Consider the following 24,870-nt stretch of genomic DNA (forward strand, 5'->3'; position numbering starts at 1 on the left):
TGCAGTCTTGGGATGGCAGAAGGCTCAATTATTGAGGATAGAGCAGTTTTATTAAACCTTGAATCATATACCAGAACCAACTTGCCGCGGCCGCGTATCTATTCTGGGACCTCTCACATCGGTTAACGTAAATTTTCTTAAATTTGTATCGTAATAAATGCGTTAAATTTTCTTTATTGTGTTTTTATTTTCAATACTGTATGATTAACCGCAAATATGTAAAATTAAGCGGTGGTAGCCCAGTGGTTAGGATATAGGCTTCACTTTTCGGGGGCCGAGTTCGAGTCTCAGTTAATTAAAATGTCCATTGCTTCAATGGTGAAGGAAAACTTGTACGCCGGAAAGTTCTCCGAAATGTTCTCAAAGGTGTGTGAGCCGGCCGGTGCCCGGCAATGGCGCCGGTAAAACGCATTTTTATTGTACTGATCTGCATTTTACAATAATTCAGGTATTTTTTAGCATTGGCATGTGATTTAGAGTTATAGAACTCAAAAAGGTAGGTGACGGCGCATGAAGCTTTCATTTGTGGTGATAGGCTGTTACCCCAGCAACCGCTCAAAGGCGAAGGCTATATTTTGATCAGCGTTCAGTCCACGTGAAGTAACCAAGGGTGAAAACCGCGCGCTCAAATAAAGCGAAATTAATTTGAATTTTTCTGTTCAATAAGGCAAATATTTGCCCCAAGTGTAACCTTAAATTATTCAATTTTGTTTACCTATTTTGAAGAGTTATTAATTACAAATAATAATTTATCGTTACTACCTACTACGAGTAAATAAGTGCGGTATTATTTTTGGTGATAAAAGTTAGTGTATGTGTTTGGAATAGCTGTTTGAAATTTAATATAATGACCCAGAGCAGCTCAACGTCTGAAAAATTTCAAGGGAGTGGACGTTCTGTAGTCAGTGAAGAAAAATTGATGGTATATAATTTAAATATATATGTAGGTATCTTTATTATTGTGATCTAGGCACGGAATTTCATGAATATAAATATAGGTGCTTAAGTACCTACTGGAACCAAAATTATATGCGCGTGGATTTGAATCCCACTTCTGATTGTATACGAACTTTTGGAATTTTAAACAAATTCCCTATAATATACTTATATTAAATCAATGATCTCTAGCAAGAGTAGGTATCTGTTAGGTAAGTAAGGAGAACTAATTAAGTAAAAATATATATTTCTCAGACAAATTACTGTGATACTGGTACCCCACAAAGTTGCAACTGCAAATTTTCATATTTTTCATTCTGTAGACCGTAGGTACCTACCTACCCTTTTTTTAGATAATAATTGTATGGCAAAGATAGGTAAGTAGTTATACCTATAGATTATTTATATGTTTAATAAATCGTCGCAATAGGAGGTGTAGACTACGGTGGTATTTTAGTATAGAGTCTTAATTACAATGAATGGTAGAGAGATATAACAGCTATTTTCGAGATTTGCGTTTTGAAAGAGGAGAAAGATACCGACTGAGGAATCATGCCATTTTGCAAAATAACATACTTGAAATTATTTAGTGGAAAAGTATACGCCAGTCGTATTGGTATGTGTATACCTAGGTAATGTGTAATAGGTATGTTTTATGTATTTAGTGATTGATTAGTTATTCTTGAATTGTTTGTATAAGCTCCGACGAGGTAAATATGTATGGTAAATGTTTACCTACTAATTACTGCCGATAGTTCTCCGACGGAGATGTTGTACCGACCTAGAATAACTGACCTACACCTAGGATACAATGACAAAAAACTTATCTGAGATTGCGTTAGTCCGATAACGAATGATCACGAGTTCTCGAATGATACTAAAGAAAACAGTTTCTTTAATTACGTAGGTATGTACTTAGGTAGGTAATTTCTAATAACTTTTATTGCACAGCTATCTTCTGCACGCTTCCTTTCTATGGTTTTCCTACGGAGACTTTAGAATTTTCTAGATTAATAGAGATGTTGAGAATTTTCTTTTAGATACAATCTAGGCGATGAAATCTCCATTTTAAACTTCAACGAAACCGGTTCAGACGTTATGGCAATAAGAAATACAAACATACAACTTTTCGCGTTTTGGTATAGGTACATATTAAATGAATGATTGCAAATTTATGTAACCACAACTTAATAGTTATAATAAATCCCCTTTTTATATGAAATTAATGGGATAAATTTTTGCGTTTTTTGCAACTTACGTTACGTATCTTCCTACTATGTATCGAGCGTTTCAGTATACAGAATACCTTGTCGCACTATTTACCTAATCTACGAATAACGATCTGTGTATCGATCGAATAATATTAATCTTTCTTACTATTGTTAACAAATCACCGTATCAAGAAAACCAGAAACTTAAATTAGTTGGAAACAAAAAGCGGTTATCCTTATGAATTTACAGGAAAAATATTTTTAAACAGAACACACACTTACAAAGGGTAAATTGCCGTTGCCTATATATTCAAATGGGTCATCCATTTGAATATAGAAGTTCACATTGCACTATGAGGTCAAGGAAATAAAGTGTAAAATGTTGAATGACGGCAGGTGGCGGTGCGTGTCCGACCGCTGCGCGCTGATGAAGGTCCCCGGATCGTCCACGTGGTCAGCGATAAGGTGACCGCTACATTAATACCTACATTATACCTATTGACTATTGGATTTACTTTCGCCATCACCTCATTACTATAAATTAATTATTATATTTAACAGTTACATGTTTAAAGAAACTTATTAAACCAGTTAGACGGTTCCTTTAGCGAAAAATCTTGAGGCATTATTTCACCTGTCCCGCGCATTAGTAACTCATGCGCGGACAGGTGAAATAAGCTGAAATAAGTTTTAATAAAACTTCATCACTTTGTATGTCACCAACTCAATTATATAAGTTTCTAAATTATAGTAATAATTGAGGGGCCAATCAGATTGTCTACCTGAAGGTAAGCGGAATACAGAGCAAAAAATTCGCAGGACATGGAAGGAACACATCCTACAACGTTCCGCCCTGTGTCAATCAACTTTAAGCGTGGGCGTTAATGCCCCGGCAATTACTCACTTTAGACCGAAACACAGAAATGCTGCTTAGCGGCAGAAATAAGCAAGGCGGTAGTAGGTGTCAACTTCCCGGGAAGAGTTATTTCACAAAAAGCTATTATAATATGATAACTGATTACGAGAACTGATTGTCTAACTAGTTTTTAAAATAAAAATAATGCACATGTACCTACCTATAGGTACTTCAAATTAGGCTGCATCATGCATTTCATGATCACTGTATACCCTTTACCGGCCTACTACAGCGTACGGGTTACGTTTCTGGCCAAGTACGTAATGGTAAACTTCACACGCCTTTGAGAACATTATGGAGAACACTTACTTAGGCATGTAGGTTTTTCACTTTTTTTTCTTTACCGTTACGTTTTGTTTTATATCTTCATACAAACTTTTGTTTAGTAAAAATATGTTTACTTATGGACATTACCTTGAATCCTTTTGTTAATTAAACAGATGTTGGTGCTGGAAGAAGAGGCGGATTCCCGACGAGACGTTCTGCGCCAGCGGCGTCTCAACGAGAAACATTACGTATACGACCGTGTCTTCGGAGAAGACAGTACTCAAGTATGAAATAAATTACATTCTCTTCATCTCGGAGTAGCTTAAATAGCTAAGACTTGTAGAGTTTGTAAAGACGAAGTATATTCTTTAAATAACTTTTGCCGGTGCCAGGCTGCATATCAAGTTTAATTCTGCATTTAATTAGGGCATAAGGTATCCTAAACCGGAACTCCTTGGGCGCAAAAAAACAGAAGGCCCATATATACCTATTGTTCCCGGCAGTCCAACTTTTTTCGACGTTGGTACCGGTTCAGATCCATTTCTTCCGACTTTGGTAGCGGTTTCGATGACAGTCCATCAAAGAAAGGCGACTTCTGGAAAGTGGCTGGCCAAAAATATACGGAATTTGCGCTGCGCACTAGTTATTACCTTGATATTGGCCGAAGATAATAGTAAGTAACCTTCAGGACGTTATGCAACTAATATATCTAATAATGAATATACCTACTTATTTGTGAAATATAAATAAGTTCTTAATTTTAGTCCTTCAAAAAACATAAATTTGTGGGCACCCATCTGTGTTCATAATCAAAGCTATACGCCCAATTCGCACTTGGACAGCGTGGTGGACTACAGCCTACGCCTTCTCGTTCCGAGAGGAGACACGTGATATGTATTGGCCCGTTGATGGATTGATGATGATGCTGACATAAGGACATCTAGGATATAACTAGGTCATATGAATTTTATTCAATTTAATTTTAATTTCACTAGGAAGAAGTATACGAAGCGGTATGTGCGCCTCTTGTTGGAGACACCTTGAGCGGCATCGCGGGTGCCATCTTCGCGTATGGCGCCACGGGGGCAGGAAAAACGCACACGATGACCGGGCTTATGTCCAGAGCTCTCAACCATCTCTTCACGTCCATAGCAGAGAGCGACTTACCCGATGCTTACGAGGTAAGTGCTGTTTGCTAACGTAGTATCCTAAATTAATTTGTATATTTGGGTATAGTAACACCGACCGACCGAATTTTAATGACATAAATCATTGAAAAAACCACCTCGGCAGCTTTGCAATTATTGTAGACACGTTTTCGAGTATCAAAATACCGTTACCTAATTTAAATTTAATCATGAACGAAATCACCTCAAGAGTGTAACATACCTACACCTATTTGTCTGGAACATCTACGAAGAAGTGGCGTATAAAATATTTTAGACATAAAGCAATGAGATGGCATACAACTGAAACTCCTATTTAAATTATATACAAAATTGTATAAATGAAGTGCACGCCACTATACGACCGATATCGATTCATAAATAAAACTGTCATCAGTAACTACCAGTACCCTTAGTATTTAGATTTTTACAATGGTAGAGTCGATTTCAAGTATCGAAAGTGTGTTGCAAACGACTGCGTTTTCAAATGTGCAAAACTTAACATCAACAATCTCTATGTTGGTGCTACATCAGTCATCAGATTATCCTTGAGTTTGTAACCATACTTAATTGTTTTTGGAATGGATATGCATATGATGAACTCTACTTTCCGTTATCTTTTTATTATTATCTGTTTTACTCGATGACAAGGTAGCGCTTGCCTGAGTCTGATTTGTGACCTTAGTGTAAGATTTCATGTAAACTCACGTCATATTAACGGAAATATGTTATTTTATATGGAGAACCAAATGCAAAGATTGACAACTCCATACAACTTTTACAATAGATTTACGCGATGGATTTTCGTTATTTCTAATAAAGAGATAAGTAAAACTTGGGGGAGGCTCAGATAGGTGACGTTGAAGTCAATGTCTTAAATCCCACTGTAACATTTCATCAAAATTTAGCGATAAGAAAAACTTGGTACGATTTAACGTATAAAACATATATATACAGGCAAGATATATACGTGTATACTTAGTTAATATTGTAAGTATTGAAACATCGGCATCGCCAGCCGTAACTTTAAGACTACTAGGTCTCTTTTTACGTCATCTACATATTTATACTTTAAATGAAATGGGAACAATAATAAATTCCTTACATAAGTGCATCCGGCTAAACAGTGGCGCTACATATCAGCATTAGCATTGAGGTCATTTGAAACTGCAGTATTTACAAAGCACTATGCGATATAATCTATGTGATAATCTCTGCTTCATATTTACCTAATATAAGATTTACTACAGTACGAATAGATTATGTATTAATATACATATTCATAGTAAATAATGTAATAATCTGCTGTCTTAAGATTTTATAAATCGCTTGATGATAAATGTTGATGATTTCATTAATATTTGATTGATCGTTGAATACTATGGTAGGGGAATTTATAAGTCCAGTGGGCTTCAGCTTCAGGGGAGCATACTACACCGTTTTTTTCATTATTTTAGGGTATGTCATATAGAACTGTCTTTAAAATAATAATGCTTGAAGCGATGGTAGTAACCCCCTGAAATCCTTGGTAATTGCGCTCGCTAGTAGTTGTTAGCTAAGCGACGATATTATTGTACGGATCTACCTACATGCTTTTAGTATATTTTCGCACGTTTTCTTTATTAGCGAAGCGAGGTCGTTCTACTCCGTGCCATTCTTATTAAAAGCTACAATGAATACCGATGCTGTATGTTTACAATGCAAACAGTATCCCCAAATTTTATTAGAATTTATAAACCTATTCTAATATAAGCCTTTAGGAATGTACGCTTAGAAAAAAACCCATATTAAAGATAGAAGCATATACCTACGTCTACTACATAGAAAACTGTATTGTTTGTGTTTGGGGACTCCTTGTGACAAATTTGATGTTGTATTTTCACTTAGTGGGACGTCTACTCTATTTGTCTTTGTCTCCATACCGCTTATTAGTTTTGCCAGGATTATTATAAGGACTTCTTTATCTCTGTGCAAATCCGAGCATAGTTCTTTACATGGTTTTTCATAGTTATAATTATCAATTTCCTGTAAATAGCACAAAAACTCGCAGGGCATGCAAAGAACACGTCCTTAAAAGTGCCGCTATTTGTCTGGGATATGCATGCATACCTATGATCCCTATGATCCTAGACAAATAGCGGCAACGGTGCCTATCAGACCGGAACTCAGCAATGCTGATTGGCGGCAGTAATTACCATGGCGGTACGGAAAAGCTCTGTCACAATAAGCTCTAAGCCCTCTTTATGAGGACGATGTGGACTACGTAATTATAACATAAATAATATGGCAACATAAAAATACACTGTTCATAATCTCTTCAGGGTATGACGGATAGCGTCCGTTGGTAAATACCTACCGACTATAATTGAAAAAATAGGTACGGCACGCCTATGGTACGCCTCTTATTACGAAAAACTGTTCAAAAGTGTTCTAAAAAGATTTCGCTGTTTTCCATAAGAATGCACGGTAACTACTAAAATTATTCGCATTTCATCGTCCGTGTGAATCGCATACCGAACTTTGACTGACCGGAAATACCTACTTACATAATACTTACTACTTTTTGAAGCACCCTCTTTTTACGTCATGCCTATAGGTAATACAGTTTGTCCGCCCAAATAGTTTCTACCACCCACACTTATTAAACCCACCTAATTTTGTAACTATGTGAAAATAAATAATTTAATTAATTAGTACCTAGCACTACTTAGCTAATTTGTATATTTTTTACATAAACTGCAATATTGAACCATTGGAAAGTTAAAATACTAAGTAGGTTTAAATCATCTGAACTCAGAATTGCGATACATCAATGTAAAATGCAGATGTCCGAATCTTAGCCGGTGCCCGCATTGACGTGGATGGAGGACACAGTTAATAATCTGTCGTCAATGCAATCTCGCAAGATGTAGTATATGTACAAATATGCAATATACCATAGTATATTTAGAAATTCTAAATAAACCATATACCTTTTAAATCTAGAGAGACATTGACATAAACATAATATTACAAAGATGCCGCTCGCTGGACGAAAGCGGCACTGAAATTTGGAACTTCCAACACGAAGTCTATGTTTAGCAAGACGTACGTCAGTTATTGATATAACTATGATGATACGTACTTGTACGAAATACTACTTAAATATATTATACATGTAAAATTTTGTACAAGCAAGTACGTTTTTAATTTAAATATTGAATTGGAATATCGTCACGTCAACATCGTCTTCATCATATCAACTCATTACGGGCCCTCTACTGGGCACGGGTTTCTTCCCAAAAGAGAAGGGATTAGGGCCGTAGTCGGCGGATTGGTGGACTCTACACACCTTTGGGAAAATTATGGAAAACACTCAGACTTGCAGGTTTCCTCACCATTTTTTCTTTCACCGTTGAAGCAAGTGATACTTTAATTGCTAAAAACGCACATAACTTAGGAAAGTTAGAGTTGCTGAGAAGCTGGGATTCGAACTCGCCCCCGCCCGAAATTGAAATTGAAGTTCTACTCTGAACCATCACCGCTTCGTCACGTGGTTGGTTATTAATCAGGCAGCGTAAAATTGACCTGATATGGCAGAATTTATTATTATTTCTCGAGGTTGTACTTTTAGGGTGACTATGGGTGTTAATGGGGAAGCTCCCCCTTGACCGAGGCAAGGTCATTGCCAACGCTCGTGCAGCGTGATTGACCCGGGGCAAAAAGGCGCAGTTTAATATATTTGACATAGGACAATGTGTACCTAAATGGAAATGACATTTCGGTAATAAGTAAACTTCTACGAATAAGAATGACTTATTCCTACAAAGAAACTACAAGTAGGTAGGCTAGAAAGGTACCTACAATATTTATTGGCATTCCATTGAATGGTTTTAAGCAGGTATTCAGTTTATTTGACATGTTGATTAAGGTATACCTTAGAATTTATTTTATTATTTTGCCCATATCGTGTGTGTGTGTGCTGTGATTGGCTAAAAATCCTTTGTACAAACACAAGGTTAGTTAGAGTTCCTGGTACCAACGACTTAATATATTCATATGGTTGCTTCATAGTTCATACCAACGTGAAGTTTTTTTTTATTTTAATTGTTTCAGTTCCTGTAGAATCCTAGTTATACGCAGTCCGTATCAAATCTAATTTACTTTTGTTAACGTTATGCAACTTTTTTTCATTTCATTGATATTTATGATTATAATTCTTGTACCTAGTTATTTACATAGGATATAGAGATAGGTACCTAAAGACAGAGAAAGTTTTATGTACAATTAATGTACCAGGAAGTTCCTGAAGCATTGAACTGAGTGATGTGCACCTACCTACTTACCTAATAAATACGTAAGTACCGTTAAAAGCTTAAAGCATGTTTTAGTTCCATGGTCCTCAGTCAGATGTTACGACGTCATTTAAAGGCTTAATCGAGTCCGGAGGTAGGTTTACTCAAATATTCATGGTCATTTTCCTCACATGACTCACTCTATTAATGTCTGGCACGAACTCTACTTGACACCTTTCAACAATATAAAAGTAAAAGTACAATTATTGGAGGTTTGAGTTTTTTGAACGACTGTCAAATTGTACCTATTCCAGGTTTTCGAACACGCTAACTTAACGTTTTAGGTTTAATTCCCAAATAAAAACAAATGTGGTGGGTATTAAATGGCGTGCACTGACCTTTAAATTACGTAGGAACTAGATAAATATAGGCACAAGAAACGTAGGAACTAGGAAGATGACTAAAGAAAGTTTAAAAAAAAAAACAAATAAAACTTCAAAAGTATGCAAAGAATCAATTCACTCTAAAATACAAATACAATTGATTTTGACATTTATTTGGTACGTTTGAGAACCCTTAAGGAAAATTAGAACTTTAAATAAAAATTTGCTCAAAAATGTATCCTCGCTGATTTAGCCCAATGGCTAAAGTCTAGCCATACAAAGAGGCAACAGTGCCAGCAATTTGGGCACCATGCCTATATTTCAACATTTAAATGTTTTTTTTTAAAATAAATATTCTTCATGGTAATAAAATAAACAGATACATTACTAGAATACCTATTTGCCTACTCTATTAAATAAATTATTTATAGCATTCTCTAGAGCATTGAAATAAACTGATCTGATCTGGTTCAGAGAGCTAGCAAATTTTACAGGAAGACACACTGGTAGGTACTGTTATATTCAAATGAGGTGTAAATTATTAATGAATCGCAAAGCCTTCTTACGTATTTAATTTTTGTTCACAAACCTCTTACCTTGCCCTGAATTTAAAATAATTGCCCGTGAAAAGCTAAATGTGTTTATAAAATGCAGAAAACGCTCTTATTTGACCCAGTTAATATGATTGTGTATATTCAAGGTTAGTATAATGTGGACCTAGGTAAGTAGGTTCCAGATTTATGATATGGTATCTAGACATCAGAGTCAGTACCAGCCATCATCATCATTAATCATCATATCAACCCATTACCGGCCCTCTACAGCCCACGGGCCATAATGGATAACTCTTAAGTATGCAGGTTTCCTCACCGTTGAAGCAAGTGATATTTAAATTGCTTAAAACGCACATAACTTAGAATAGTTCAAGGTGCGTGCTGGGATTCGAACGGGGCTATCACCGCTTCAGGGAATACGAGTCCACTCGAATGGTTTACAAGCATCTTGTAATAATAATGGTCAAACCTTCTTTACTGTAGAAGTGCTTTACTTTTATGCTACTCGTAGGAACCGCGTATTATTCAGGGTTAAAATGTAGCCGGTTATCCTCTGACCGTTGATTACTAGGTACCTATGCCAAACAAATCAATCCCACGGCAACTGTTATATGTTTCCAGCATAAAAAGTAGCATATGTGCTATTTCAGAGTACAATTTATTGTCATAGATGGCCTATCCACTGCTGGACTAAAGGCCTCTCCATACGGGAGGGTTAGCTGAGCAGACGAGTTAGGTGGTAGTAGCACAGAGGGTGCTGTTGCTCATTCTCAGTTAATTTCCTTTAGTCGTCTCGTACGACACTCTCGGGGAGAAAAGGGGTGCTGACAGCTGTATTCTGATCTGCTGACACCACACGTCATCCATACTATAATTTATATCTGTGTTAAATTTCATCCAGATCCGTTCAGAAGTTCTGGTTTAATTGAGTAAGAAACCTCCAAACTTTCGCATTTATAATATTAGTATTATACATGTGTGATTCATCATCCGCTGGCACATTAATAGACATGAATGTCCCAGCTTTTTAGTTTGCTGGGCACAGGCCTCGTCTCTCATAGGAGAGACGGTTTTAGTCCAATCCATACTGTTCCGTAAATTTAGCCTCCATAGGTGTAAGATTTATTTAGACATCTAGCTATGGGCATTGTGCTAGCCTAGTAAACTGTAATCTGTTAAATACTTGTGATACCTATGACACTGCAAAGTAGGTAGTCTTTGTCGCCTTTTATATTATAATTTAAGAATGTCGTTGCTTTACGAATTTATAAATATGATAGGTATAGTTTGAGACTGACTGCATGTTACGTATTTATTTTTACAAACCAAACAGATATAAGGTCTAGCGCTACTTTGCAAATCTGACTACTACGCAAAGTTCTTTCAGTTTTTAGTTTAATATAAAGCCTAAATTTTCAAAATCGGTTCCGTAGATCTAGAGATTACCCGCGGCGGTGTCTCAAACTCACAAACTTTACCTCTTTATGATATTAGTATAATATTATTAGATACCAAATAAAGTAAAATATAGGAAGTGGATAATATAGCTAAAGTTAAAGCTTCGGCCTCCCTATCTCGCTCCTCTAACTTTTTGTGCGTAATTTTTTTTAAGGAATAAATATCAATTGACGCTGAAGGTTGTCTATCTTTGCATAATTATTAAAACCCTGTCCACATTACCAAAGGTTAGACAGGTAGAAAGTGCCTCCAGGCATTAAGTATCGCCTATGTGCATTTAATTTTTTAAATTTTGTGCAAAAAAGTATTAAAACAAACAAACAAACTAGGAAAACATCCTGAGGAAACCGGCATGCCTGAGAGTTCGTCGTAATGTTCTCAAAGGAAGTGAAGTCTACCAATCCGCATTTGGACACGGACAACGACCTAACCCTTCTTTTTTTGACAGGACTCCTGTACCCTTCCGTGGCCAGTAATCGGCCGTTGACAGCGACTGACACCATTTTTGCGTCACTTGCGTAAATGGAAAGCCTTACAATATGTTTACCTTGTCAGACTAACGTCGGTGGTCTACGGACTTTCTAGGTTCTCACTTCTCTCTGTTTTGTTATATTAACTTAACCTTATAATGTGCATTTTTTATCTGAGTTGCACGGAGATATCTCATATCTATAGTAATATCGGTAAATTTGTTAGATTACGATTAGATTAGCAGTAGACAATTTATTAAACGGATAAAAGAGTATCCAGTCAGTCCATGGATAAAAAACAGATATTTTTCAGGACGATATTTGTCTCAATTTTTTTCTGCTTTATATATTGCATTCATTAAGTTGTTTGCACAATAAATTATATTGCATACATAAATGAAAATATAGACTAACTATTATAACAGTTGACGATTGAATTAAAGCTTTTTAGTTTGCATTCCAAGGAATTAAGTTGCAGTACAAACTTTACTTTTTTGTCGACCCTGACTTGGCTAGTTAAGTAGTTTATAGGGGTAAGTTGTACTATAATCTCAATCTGATAATATTGTCCTACGCTACAGGCTGGCTAGCTCGTGGCTGCATTTTAACCGCAATATAAATATTCAAGTGCGGTTCGGCCGGCAGGCAGTTGTTATCCGATGAATAATTTTAAGAAAATAGTCATACAATGAGTTCAATTGATCACGATTATTGTAGCACTTACTTGCGGTTCCGTTAAAAAAAAAAAACCTTTCTAAAATAATTAATCATTGAAAAAATCCTTAAAAGAACTCGCAAAACTCTAAAAACAAACTTTTTAGGTTGTAGTCGATTGTATCTATTACAACTTTAACTCAAAGCTTCTCAGAGCTTTTTTTTATAACTTTTTAACTCTTTTGTAGTTGAGAGAGTTTCAGTCATATATATTGCTGTATTATGATAATAATTAAATATGGTTTTAGTTGTAAGCATTCAAATGAAGGTCATACCGTGGTTGGACGCTAGTCCAACCGGTGACCTTAGTGGCGATCATAGATAATAAACTAATATGGCGGCGATCAAGACTGCGTCCTGCGTCCTGGAGTTCCTCAAATGGACACGTCATTTAACAACGGGTCTGGTGTGGACGCAGGTTGAATAGCACATTCAATCTGCTTACTTCAATATGACAGAACTCAAATTCACAAATTACTACAAAACAATGAGAGTTTTACTCAAACAACGGGGGCGTTTTATGATTGCTCGCTGCAGCAACATCGTTCTGGTATGGAGGCAGGTTTGATGCCGCAGTTTGTCTTTGCTGTTACTTCAAATGACACAACTTCACACTACTACGTTATCAAGAACTATATAAAAAAAACAGAACATGTTTACTGCTGTTCAGTTCTATAGTACTTAAGCTGAACGGGACTGACCTTTAAGTAAATAAACGTGTTATTAAATTATTCCTTGCTCCCGTAGTTAGGCTAATGTTTGTAATGGGGTAAATTGTTATATAATGGTTGCCGTTTAATATTGCAAGGGACAAGGGTAGTGTGATCATTAGTCATCGGTCGTTAGTCGACACATTTTGTGTGCTTACATAGTACCTACATACCCACCCCCTATTGATTTAGAATTTTCAATGTTCCTAAAGCAAACGGCAATTTGAGGTACAACTGAACTTCCTTGAAAACCATGTTATGTTTAACATGTGGTAGCCTAATGTACCTATAGATAGTGTATGAACGTAACTGATGGTTTATTTTTCTACGAATGAAAACTAAATTTTTCCACATTTTCTATGAGTACATTACTTTTATATTAAAAGTAAGTACGTTTTATTGACCAATGCAATTCGAATCTCGGGAATTATTAACTTTTTTATAAGTAACGTAACCTTTGTGCACATCCTAGTTCATAGGACGTATGACGTACCTACCTATCTATGTCTGCATGTTGTGCCTTGAAAATAAAAACATATATTATTGTGCTAGGGACACACTACTTTTGTGCCTCCCAAAAATCATCAAAAAAGAAGGTGGAAACCATCAATTTCAGGCTATGGAAGTTAAACATGCTACTTTATTCTAAAGCGCCGGGCCGTAGTATTATAAACGAAGCCTTAACGTGGTCTACCAGGCTCGGAGGGGAGATTTCCTGATACAAAAACCATCCTACGTTATTGCTTATACCTGACTCGAAACAAGGACGAATGAGGTAGTTCGAGGAAGGTTATTACATTATAGTCATTAAATAATCATCGCGCACATGGCACGCTCATATTTTATATAGAATACTTGTTCATATAATAATGATGGAAATGTGAAAATTCATTTATCAGAGGCAGCCCTTTAATCACCCGGGCATTCACCTTTCACGGCAAATACTTAAGGCGTACATTGAAATATGACGGTTCGATTTTAAAACGTCCAATGCAACAAAGTCACTATTTGACTGCGCCTTAAGGCGAGGATAATTGAGACTGAGATAACGGATGTGAGGGATAAACGAATCAATGAATAAACTTTTGTTGCACACCACATAAAATACGGGAAAAATTTTAAACATCGAGTTCAGACGATGTGTACGATTTGTACAATTTGTACCTCTACCAGTACCGTAAAACACAGCTCAAGAAGAAGGTAGTTTGTTATGATATGTATATATAATATATATATGCATAAATACCATATAAATAATAAACTTAGCGTTTACAATGAATTGATCTTCATTGTTTATAATATATAAATAGGAAGAATATAAGGAATGATAAGCGCTCAAAACTTTAGATTTTGCAGGTTGATTGGGCCCTTACCGCATTTTGTAGCAAACTGCTTTATAAAGTCAGTAAAAAGCCGTGTTACACTATATTACGTCATTTTCAGGACGTGGGAGATACCTTTTTAATTTATTTCCTTCGAGGTTTGCTGGTTAGGAGCCAAAAGGATTAAATCAAAGTTGATTGAATCCTTCTGTCAATATTATTTAACTTTATCAAACGTTCTTAAGCTCCTAGCTACGAGTATTTTGACGCCCTCAAGACACTGCCCCTACCTGCGGTAGCTTTGCTATGATATTCCTGATATATTCTAATAATAATCATCGGATAGTTATTTTTTACAAATTAATAGCGGATGTTGGCTTACTTATTTTCTAAAGAGGTTTCCTATCTCTTAAGGCTTTGCGTTTACCAACCTATTCCGCTTTTTTTTATTCTACTACCAGTTACCAGCCCTTGACTGCAATCTTATCTGTTGGTATGTGATGATGCAGTCGAAGATGGTAGCACGCTTTATTAGAGGTATGGCAGTTGTATAAAATCCTTACCCCTTATCGGTTCGGAACGCTAAATCGCTAGAGGCACGTCTTTGTTGGTACGACAGAAACCTCCCACCAGACCAGATAATAGAAAATTCAGATAAGATAAATTCTCAAATTTACTCTGCCGGCGATCGAACCCGGGACCTCACACTTAAATCCACAGCGCTCACCGCTGCGCCATGCCAGGAAGGTCGTCATTCAGTACGATGTTGTATATAAGTAACAAGGGACATGAAAAGGGAACAAGATTATTTAACTACTGACTTAAAGAAAAGAAATAAAATTAATGTAAAGTTATATTTCTAAATTGTATGTTTATGTTACTAATTACATGAACTAATTATATTAAATTCTCACTTCTAGTTATAAGAATTTAGACATTTACACTTTATGTTTAAGGTGATAAAAATCGTTTGCCCGGTACGGTAAATAGAACTGTACCTAATGACAGATTTTTACGTAGTGTATAAATTATTATGTATTATGACCCGTGCAACTTCGTTGCACCAAATCGGTTTTAATCGGAAAATACGAATAAAATGACATTTTACTAAATTTCATGAAAATCGTTAGAGCCGATTCCGAGATTCCAATTATATAAATATACAAGAATTGCTCGTTTAAATATAAAAGATATGATTGATTGATGACATTTTGTTACAGGTTAAGATGTCCTACATTGAGATCTATAACGAGAACATTCGTGATCTATTAAACCCCAGTTTGGGACCGCTAGAACTACGCGACGAGGGTGCCAACGGACCACCAGTTGTTGCAGGATTAAGTGAGGTAATAAAAAATCCCTGCCCTTCCAATTATAAAATGAACCCTGAGTCTCGGGTAATATAATGGAATTTAGTGTAGCTATATGATAGCGTGACATTATGAATGGCGTGAAGTTTTATGTAGGTACCTTGTAGCACGTAAGGTATTTAAAACGATGTGATTTTATACATATCTTTCACAAATTAGTATATTTAGGTACGTGCATTTTGATAGTGGTAACAGAACAGTTAGTAAATTAACAACGCTGTTGAAATTTACGTTATATGACCTTGTCGTTCTCTGATGCCTCTACTTCGATTTATCCTTATACTAAGTATTATTTATTAGTATAACTTCACTATAAATAAATATACTACGACACAAAACACACGGCCGTCTAGTCACAAAGTACCAGTATATAGAATAATATACATTAATACTTATAACATACAGATAAACACCCAGACTCTGATAAACATTCATCTTCATCACGCAAACTAACGACTTTTTCCAGTTGTGGGAATCTACTACATAATGCGAAAACCGGCCGTCGTCGAATATACCAGCAAACCTTTTGAGGGGAAGAGGAAGGCCCCTCCTGTCAAATATTTTCCTTTAGGTTTCCTTTTTTATTTCTTTTTTTATGAATTTGTTTTACGCAACTGTCTATATTATCTATACAACGTGTTACAGAATCACGCTGTAATAATATGAAATCAAAAGAAGCATATTTATTCTTCCATACAAAATAATCAAGATAAAAGATCGACACGCGCATAGGATATAAATAAAGTTGATAAATTTCACAGACAGTACATAATGTACTTCTAAAGCATGGGAAGTAGAACGAGTATATCTGTATTAATTTACACGTTGTGTATTTTCCGTTGAGCTAATTCTGTTCACTCTACGGTTACTCTTCCAATCTAGATTTTGGTCTTATTTGAAACAAGCAATAAATAAAACATAAGGTGAGGAACTATACACCTAGGTACACAAAGATATTATAGAACAAAACATACCTAAACGTGACATTATTTTAGAGTAAAAAAGAATAGTTCCTGCTTGCTCCCCATCGGATTTCGTGTTATTTTAGTGGTCTGGTTCTCCCAGGTTCGAGCTAATGATGCTTCTCATGTAGCTGAGCTTTTGGCGAGAGGTGATAGAGCGCGTACTGCCGAAGCCACTCATGCAAACCAACAATCCTCACGAGGACATGCTTTACTAAGGTTTGTTCTTTTATTACGTGAATCTTATATTTTATAACGCATCTAGGTTCTTGTAGCGTCAGTTTTTAACGACCTCCCACGTAGTTTTGAGCCTTGCAGTCTTATAGGTCTAGGAGGTCCTTAATTCGATCGCATCGGCGACCTTAAGGCGATTTACTGAGCTTTTTTCCGACAGTTCCATGACGCGTCTTAACGCATCCATCCTATCCAATTACATGTTGGATTTGGACTCAGAGAATGAACATTTCGTCTCGAAAATATTTGGAAGCCAGTGCAAGGCGCAGGCAGCAATTAAGTGATGGACTTTTGGCATCTGCGGAGAAATACTACATCACTATAAGAAATCAGACGCAATATAATCGTGAAAACAACATCATAACAGAACAGCGAGACACCGTAAGCGGGGCCATCCTTATGTGGTTGATATTCCATCAACACGCACGAAACGTTTTTATCAACGTTTCTGATTCGTGCCGCTATGATGTGGAATGCCCTCCCGGTAACTGTGTTTCCTGCCACGTATAATTTGAGTGCCTTCAAGGCTAGAGTGAATAGGCTTTTTCTAGGCAAGCGTGCTTCAACCTAGACCTCATCATTGCTTTCTAACGGGCATGATCGTCGTCAAGCGCTGGCCTATCGTTAATATAAAAAAAAAAGCAATGCAGCTGCGATATTGATCATGTATACTATTACTTATAAAGTAATATACTATTGTCTATTACTTGCACAGTAATACAGCATAACGTGTATGGATTCATCATTATTCATAAATAGCTCTTTCCAATTAATCGCAAAACACGCAAGAGCCATCAAAACCGAAGTTCTCGTAAAAGTTGTATTATAGACGTAAGAACAAATATTTACTCAGTGATCTCTGCTAAGTGCAATATAACATAATTAAGGAACTTTTTATTTCTTGTCATCAATAGTGTATCAGTAAGCAAGTCGGTGTCGAAGGGAGTACAGCGTGGGAGGCTCTTTCTCATCGATCTTGCAGGATCAGAGCGCGCCGGACTTCGTGCGAGGCGATTGGAGGGTGCGCACATCAACCGTTCCTTGCTTGCACTTGGCAACTGTATCATGGCTCTTTCCGGGGGCGCAAGGTAATATTACTTAGCCAAACTAACTCATACTAAAAGCAAATCAAAACCTATGTTCCAATCAGTTCTTGGTGGTGTGTAAGTTTGCATCTTGCCTATATAGGACCAATAAAATTAGAAATTTTTACTTAACCTTTTCAGTAACAGTATTGATTGATTTGAATTGTTTGATATGTTTTTTTTTAATTTATATTATAAGCGCCCAATTCAAGAATAGATTTATAAAAGACGAAAGAATAAATATTGTATGTATGTATGTATTTATTAATGTCGTGTGGGTTGTACATACATTTATGAAATGATTTGCATGATTGACTACGGATCACGAGGTTCTGGGTTCGAATCCCGGGCCAATAATGTAATACATAGTTATACTAAGGTATCAACTTTTTTTGTCTTAAGATGTTCTATTAGCCTAAGGTTAGGAAACTGACAGTGTCTTCCTTGGTTGAGGTACCAGGGTAGAAACCGTCAGTTTCCTAACTCGAATACGTAATACGTTTAACCCTCCACGTAAGTCGTGATTCTTATCATTAATTGTGACAATAACATAAATAAAAAACGACCCTCTAAACCGCATTGTGCATTGTGGAGGGTCTAAGCTATAATCCCTCTCTCCCATGGGATCATTAGAGAGGTGTATTAAGTGGCCCTGAAGATAATGTTTCGTACAGGTACGTGAACTACCGTGACTCGAAGCTCACGCGGCTGCTGCGGGAAGTTCTGGGCGGGAGGTGCCGCACAGCCATGGTGGCGCACGTGTCGCCCGCCGCCACCCACCGCGACACCACTCGCTCCACCCTGCATTACGCACAGCGAGCTTCCGCTATCACTAATAAAGTTAGCACCTGTTGCTTTGTTACATTTATTTAGAGGATAGTATAGGCGGGAGTCTAGGGTTATGACATGAAAAAATCAAAAGTCCTGCGAATAGGCCTAGATTCCATTGAAAAATCCTGAGCTTTTGACTTTATGTTTGTGGGCAGCTATTTTCAAGACAACAGGTATGACAGAATGCAAACGTAGAATGAGCTTTTCTTTCATGGGAGCTCAGTTGTCGAATGAAAGAAACCGACTAAAGGTGTCTACAGTTCGATCTGTTCTTTATTTAAAAAATCCTGAGATTACATGACATTTGGAAAATCCAGCTCAACCCTGAGAAGAGGCTAAAACTCCTGAAATCTAAAGACAAATGCATTCCCCTATTACATTCTGACTAATGCTAGAGCAATATTTTTTTTTTATAATTGTAATAGTTTAGATATGTCGCTGTCATTTCTTTGTCGCGAAAAGCGCTTCTTAATACCTACTTTGGAAAATCTAACCCTCTAAAACGTTCAAAAACCACTTTTTAAACCGCCATGTTTAGAGGACCCAAAATGAAAGAAAAATAACATGAAACAAAGTAAGAGAAACAAAAATACTTGAATCTGCTCAATTTTTAAACGAAAGGTCGATTTCGATAAAAATGGGTAAAATTTGAGGTTATCGCACTCTATGGGGAAACACATGAAGAGTTAAGGGCCTTAAGGCTCAGCAGCGCTACGGCAATAGTTTCCTTGAAATACTTACCTTCCTATCCTTACATCCTACTACCTCTCTCTCTCATCCTACCTTACAACAAAATTGCCCCGCGAAGGCCGCTGTATCAAAAAAAAATCATGAAACCGCGTAAATGAAGCAATTTTTAGGCCTATTTAGGCACTACGAGAACCAAAATTATAAATCTACACAATCTAAGCAGTAATTTGGTTTATGAAAATCTTTCTCATAATATAAAGCTAAAATACCTAACACGAAAAAATTTTGAGTTCATGTACCTAGCTCAAAAAGAATTCTTAACTTTTTAACAAAAGAGACCAAAAATTTATTTCCTAATTATTAAATCGGAATTGTGCAATTATTTTTTAAGGAGATAGGTACAGCGTTTCCAAACTAAATAGGAGGAACTTTTTCCTAAAAAAATTATTAATGGATAATACGGGGGCGATAAGCTTATTGTAGTGTGTAATTTTTCAGGTTGAACGCGAACTAATTGAAACTCCAATGCATTTATCGCAATATCGTACAGTAATAAATGAACTGAGGGAGGAGATTTCACGCCTCAAGACCAAAATGAAAGATGATCGATCGAGGTAAACGAAGTAGCATAAAAAAATAAACTGCAGTTAATTTATTTTTTTGATAAAAAAGAAAAAGGTCAGACGCTCTAAATCCCTTTCTTCTATGAGAGAGGAGGTCTGAACCCAGCAGTTAGAATAATGATGAAGTCGTTATATTTTGTACAAAAATACAATCGTAAAAACCGATTAATATAACTGGTATACCCCTAACAGGTTAGCCCATTACTAGATGCAATCTAAGAAGATTGCATCTTCACTTACCAGCAGGTGAGATTACAGTCAAGGGCTAACTTGTAGTTGAATAAAACGAAACGAAATTTACTCGTATTTCTAAATAGCTTTAGCTTCGGTGCTCTAGATCCTGGGCAAAAATATACATGTTCTATATCCGTCCCCAGGATATAAGTTATCTCTGTGCCTAATTATATCAATATCGTACGTTGTTAAGCCAACAGCATAGGTAATAAACAAACAAACGAACAGACATACTTTCGCATTTATCTTATTAGTATGGTAGTATGGATTATTATGGAAGCTAATTAGCGTTAAAGTGACAGGAAGAGAGACGACCAGCAGAAAATAGACGAGACGATAACTAAAGAAGAGTCAGAAGAAAAGAGCGCACATTTGAAATCCCTGCGCGAAGCGATTGTGTCAACGTTCAAGCAGCAGATGCGGTTGCGTCGCCGGCTCATGGAATTGGACAGCAACCTTCTGGGCCTCGCACTGGATGCGGAGCGGCAGCACGCAACCATCTCACACTGGGAAGCGCGCTTCAACAGACTCTACAAGCCCATTAGCTTTACCGGTTCGAGGCTAAGCACGCAACAAAGTTACAGGTAAGGATGCAAATATATATAATACCTAATGCTGGTACTCAGGGTAGCGCCTTTAAATAAAATCAAAAATCGTTCAGCAATTTTATCATGATAAATGATATAAAATCGCACTTTAAATCTAGCCCATAGCAACTGTTTATTTATCCTTTTGCAAAAAATCACGTTAGCGTTGCTTCATACTAGAAATAATTTTCATTTAGAGGGGGGACAGGCAGTGTCAACAGCGTGGGCAGTGAGCGTGCGGAGGCTGAAATAGCCGTGGAGCAAGCATGGGCAGAGCTCGCAGCGGTTGAGAGAGAGCAGGAATCAGCTCGCTCGGAACGACACCGTGTTGAGCGGCAGCTGGAACAAGTCAGGCTCAGGGGTGCGCAACTAGAACAGGTATTAGACAATTTTGATGCGCTAGTCGAACAGGCAGTGTTCACATCGTAAGGAGTGAGCGCGTAGATGCAAAAGTAGCCGTGTGGGTCGAGCCCGCCGCTTTCTATTGTTAGCAGGAGTCAGTTCAACCCGAACCATTACGGCAGCTGGAGCAATGGATTATTATCACAAATTATTTATTAAATTAGTGATTATATCTGCGACAGACTTCTCAGCATACTCTTTTAGGCATAGGAAGAGATATCGCCTATTGGCTAGCTGTAGCTGTATAGTCACACACACAGATATTAAGTATTTATTAAAGGGAAACTCCTATAACCGTAATAACAGGATCCCGTGATCCGTAGTTATTCATACCAACCTATCAGTAGATAAGTTCGCTTTAAACAATCCTAAGAATATGTCACGGAACGAATTCCATCCAATTTGTTCTCCGTGTGAGCATTTACTGAGTTGATTGACTGCTCGTATTCGATCTTATATTTATTGGCGCCAGGAGCGCGTAGACCATGCGGACTTGCTTTGTTTTTAAATTCTAAAACCTTTGTACAAGTGCAACCTGATCGGTTTTTTTATTTATTTATTTAAGCCTACCCCGAAATCTAATTTTAAAGCACCTAGTAATCCTAAATATAAAACGAAACCTATAAAAGGCAATGCCGGTTTACCTCATATAAATATTGGTGTTGTGTGGTAAGGAGTTGCCGGCGCATATCGAGAGCGGTCCAGAGCGCGAGGTTCTGGCGCTGGTGTGTCGAGTACACGAACTAGAGGCCGATAAGCTGGCGCTGCAGGGAGAAAGAGCTGCGCGTGCGCACGAGTTGCGACGTCGCGACCTGGCGTTGCAACGACGGGACGCGCAGCGTCGGCTCACTGATGAGATCATAACGAGGCAACGACGCGCTCTCGAAGGTAAATATTAATTGTCGTCGGTTATCATTCCTATCACAAGCAATCGCTGGGCAGAGGCCTCTACTCTTATAGGCCTCCGTGCTACTCCGCTCATGTTGACGCGTATATCTGGTGTTCATTGCATTTTACCACGTGCTTTAGTTGTGGAGAAAAAATTTTGAGGAAACCTGCGTGCCTGAGAGGATTCACAATGTAATCTTAATATTGTCACTAATGCTCAAGCCGATAGTCCAAGGTTTCATGAAACACTACGAAAGAAAATTTCCTTAACTAAATATTGCCAAACCTAAAAACGATGAGTATTTTTTGTCATTTACAGAATTTGGCATCGGTGTCCAACCGGATTTATCCCAGTTGTACGAACTGTATCAACAAGAAATCCATGCTTCCACTTACACAGAAAGTAACGAATATAATTCGCCGTACCGCCTACCACCTATTTCTTCCAGGTAATTTCTTAAATAGATACGACTACTTACCTATGTAAAAAACAATTCCCTGTTTAGTTTCAGACTTCTTATGCATAACTTAATGTAACCAAAGACTCCCCATTTTTGTAGCAGGTATCTCGCACAAAAAACGCGCGTTTTGAGTGTCTTTTTTATCAGTTTTATGAGATTCTCTTGCGCTTGGCCATCATCTCGCTTGATTGAAAGCAATGAAGAATCTAGTTGGCTTGCCATTGGTACTTGGCATGATTTGGATTAGTTTGGGACGCGCATTTGTAATGTGAGATATCTACAGATTCCAGAACGAGGCGTTCCATATTTGTTATGGTTTATAATACTTTTGTTTGGTCCAAAGCAACATGACGTAAAATGAGAAAATCTTCCTCTAAAACGAGTTATTTCAAAAAATTAGGGTATGCAGTGCTTCAGTGCATGTATCAACTACACGACACTGAAAGTAGGTGTTATTAATGAAGATGACTACAGACGACGTTAGAGTTAAAGAAAAAAAATTAAGAGGCGATTGTTTATTTTAACAGTGTCTCGGAAATAACCTGGTCCGAGAGTTCTAGTGGGTCAGGTCGCGGTTCTAGCTCAGGTTCCGGCGGCACTATGGCTCTCGACCACCATCTGCCTCAACTAGCGCCAACGCCGCGACCACGCACAAGATATAGGTAATATTTTAATTAATTTCCTTAAGAGAACACAGTATTGAGAACTTCACTTCGGCCTTGGAAGCGTATATGGACTAACGAAGTGCTCTATGCGGAGTTTGCGAAGTTCGCCATCCCAGTCCTTATCCTTATCCGTCTAATGGTTAGCCTTTTACACGAAAGTTCAGGAGATCCTGAATGATCCTGAATTTGGCAAAACGAAAGTTTGATTCCCGGCTCGAGCCAACACAACAGTTTTTTCCAGGATTAAAAATTCGCAGTACCCGCCTGGATTTAGTTAATTGGCGCTGCCCTTCCCTGTTCTTTATATTGCACATTAAAGTGCTGAGTGCTGCTAAATGAGATTGAATGAACTTAAACTATTTATAAATAGTTTATGTAATTCTTCACGGAGATATAAATATATTTTATTTTAGACCATATTGCGGAGAATAATGGTTGTCGGCTTTACACGGTACAGTATTATTTTCCCGATAGTTTATGCTGAACACGAAGACTTCATAATTACGACAAAAATAAAAAAAAAAATTGTAAATTGCTTCGTTGCGTACCGAAATCGATCCGATTCCGTCGGTATTGTCGGTTATGACTAGCGTGTGACTGCAGCATGTGGTGTGTGGTAGGTCTATGCTTCAGACCCCAATCTCTCATCAGGGTGGAGTCCTGCGCTCACATTCATAGGCTGAGGATAAAATTGCTACCGTTAGGCTTAACTAACTATAACGACTGAGCTCTATTATTGACCCTCGGGACTGGCTGTCTCTATACCTACATTCCATTTGAAGCGCCCCGTAAGATTACGACGATGACAATGTTGACGGAAGAAGAAGGTTTTTAGCTATTCCAATTTAGTACCTTGGACACTTTTATTAGAGCGTCATACTTACAGCGCACAACAGCAGCCAGAACAGTGGTGATAATGGAGGTCAGTGAGCTTCACAATTTTTATGATCAATCTAAGAAGAAAATTACTTGTAATTCTATTTTATGTTTCAGTCGTGCTAGTGCCGCAACTCTCAAGCGTTACTCGAGCGACGATAGCTTGGTGGTAACCGCACCTCGTGGCAATGATAGAGCAGCTCCTTGAGACACTTTGGAATTTTTACCGGTCTTTCTTCTAAAGTGCATCTACGTACAGTGGTGAATAATAAATATTACTTATTGTTTGCTGCCAACGATGTACCTGTAACTGTCAAATGACTATTGCAAAGAGGATATCAACACTAATTTACGTGGCGGCTTCCATTTATACCAAAGAGTGCCACGAACCCCGTAATAGACGCAGGAGTCGCAACAGATTTCCGGTGACTTTTGCGTTGCTATCGTTCTATTTTACTGACGTCCTTAGATTTTTAAGTTGGTTAAACAACTGTTGCATCTCCTACTAGTCATAGGATAATGTCATAGGATAATTCACAGTTTTTTTATTTTATTTTCAGTACCTTACCTTACCTACCAGA

The 24,870-nt window shown here is 37.4% G+C and overlaps 1 protein-coding gene across 1 annotated transcript; it reads left to right on the forward strand.

Moving 5' to 3' along the window:
• Positions 1–847: 847 nt before the first annotated feature.
• Positions 848–24,497, forward strand: LOC120629539 (kinesin-like protein KIF19). Its single transcript, XM_039898498.1, has 15 exons — positions 848–922; positions 2,544–2,612; positions 3,504–3,614; positions 4,326–4,511; positions 15,602–15,727; positions 16,817–16,932; positions 17,862–18,035; positions 18,707–18,872; positions 20,052–20,167; positions 20,713–20,994; positions 21,195–21,375; positions 22,074–22,287; positions 22,607–22,736; positions 23,276–23,410; positions 24,407–24,497. The coding sequence occupies exons 1-15, from the start codon at positions 848–850 to the stop codon at positions 24,495–24,497; spliced, it is 2,172 nt and encodes a 723-aa protein (XP_039754432.1).
• The last annotated feature ends 373 nt before the right edge of the window (positions 24,498–24,870 follow it).

Source organism: Pararge aegeria, chromosome 14 (assembly GCF_905163445.1).
Source record: "Pararge aegeria chromosome 14, ilParAegt1.1, whole genome shotgun sequence".
NCBI classification, from domain to species: Eukaryota; Metazoa; Arthropoda; class Insecta; order Lepidoptera; family Nymphalidae; genus Pararge; species Pararge aegeria.

Bases quoted from the DNA above. Each gene is read 5' to 3' on its own strand.
- LOC120629539 (XM_039898498.1), top strand. From the start codon at position 848: ATGACCCAGAGCAGCTCAACGTCTGAAAAATTTCAAGGGAGTGGACGT. The intron at 3,615-4,325 runs GTATGAAATAAA...TAATTTCACTAG, and splicing joins TCGGAGAAGACAGTACTCAA to GAAGAAGTATACGAAGCGGT. The intron at 22,288-22,606 runs GTAAATATTAAT...TGTCATTTACAG, and splicing joins GCAACGACGCGCTCTCGAAG to AATTTGGCATCGGTGTCCAA.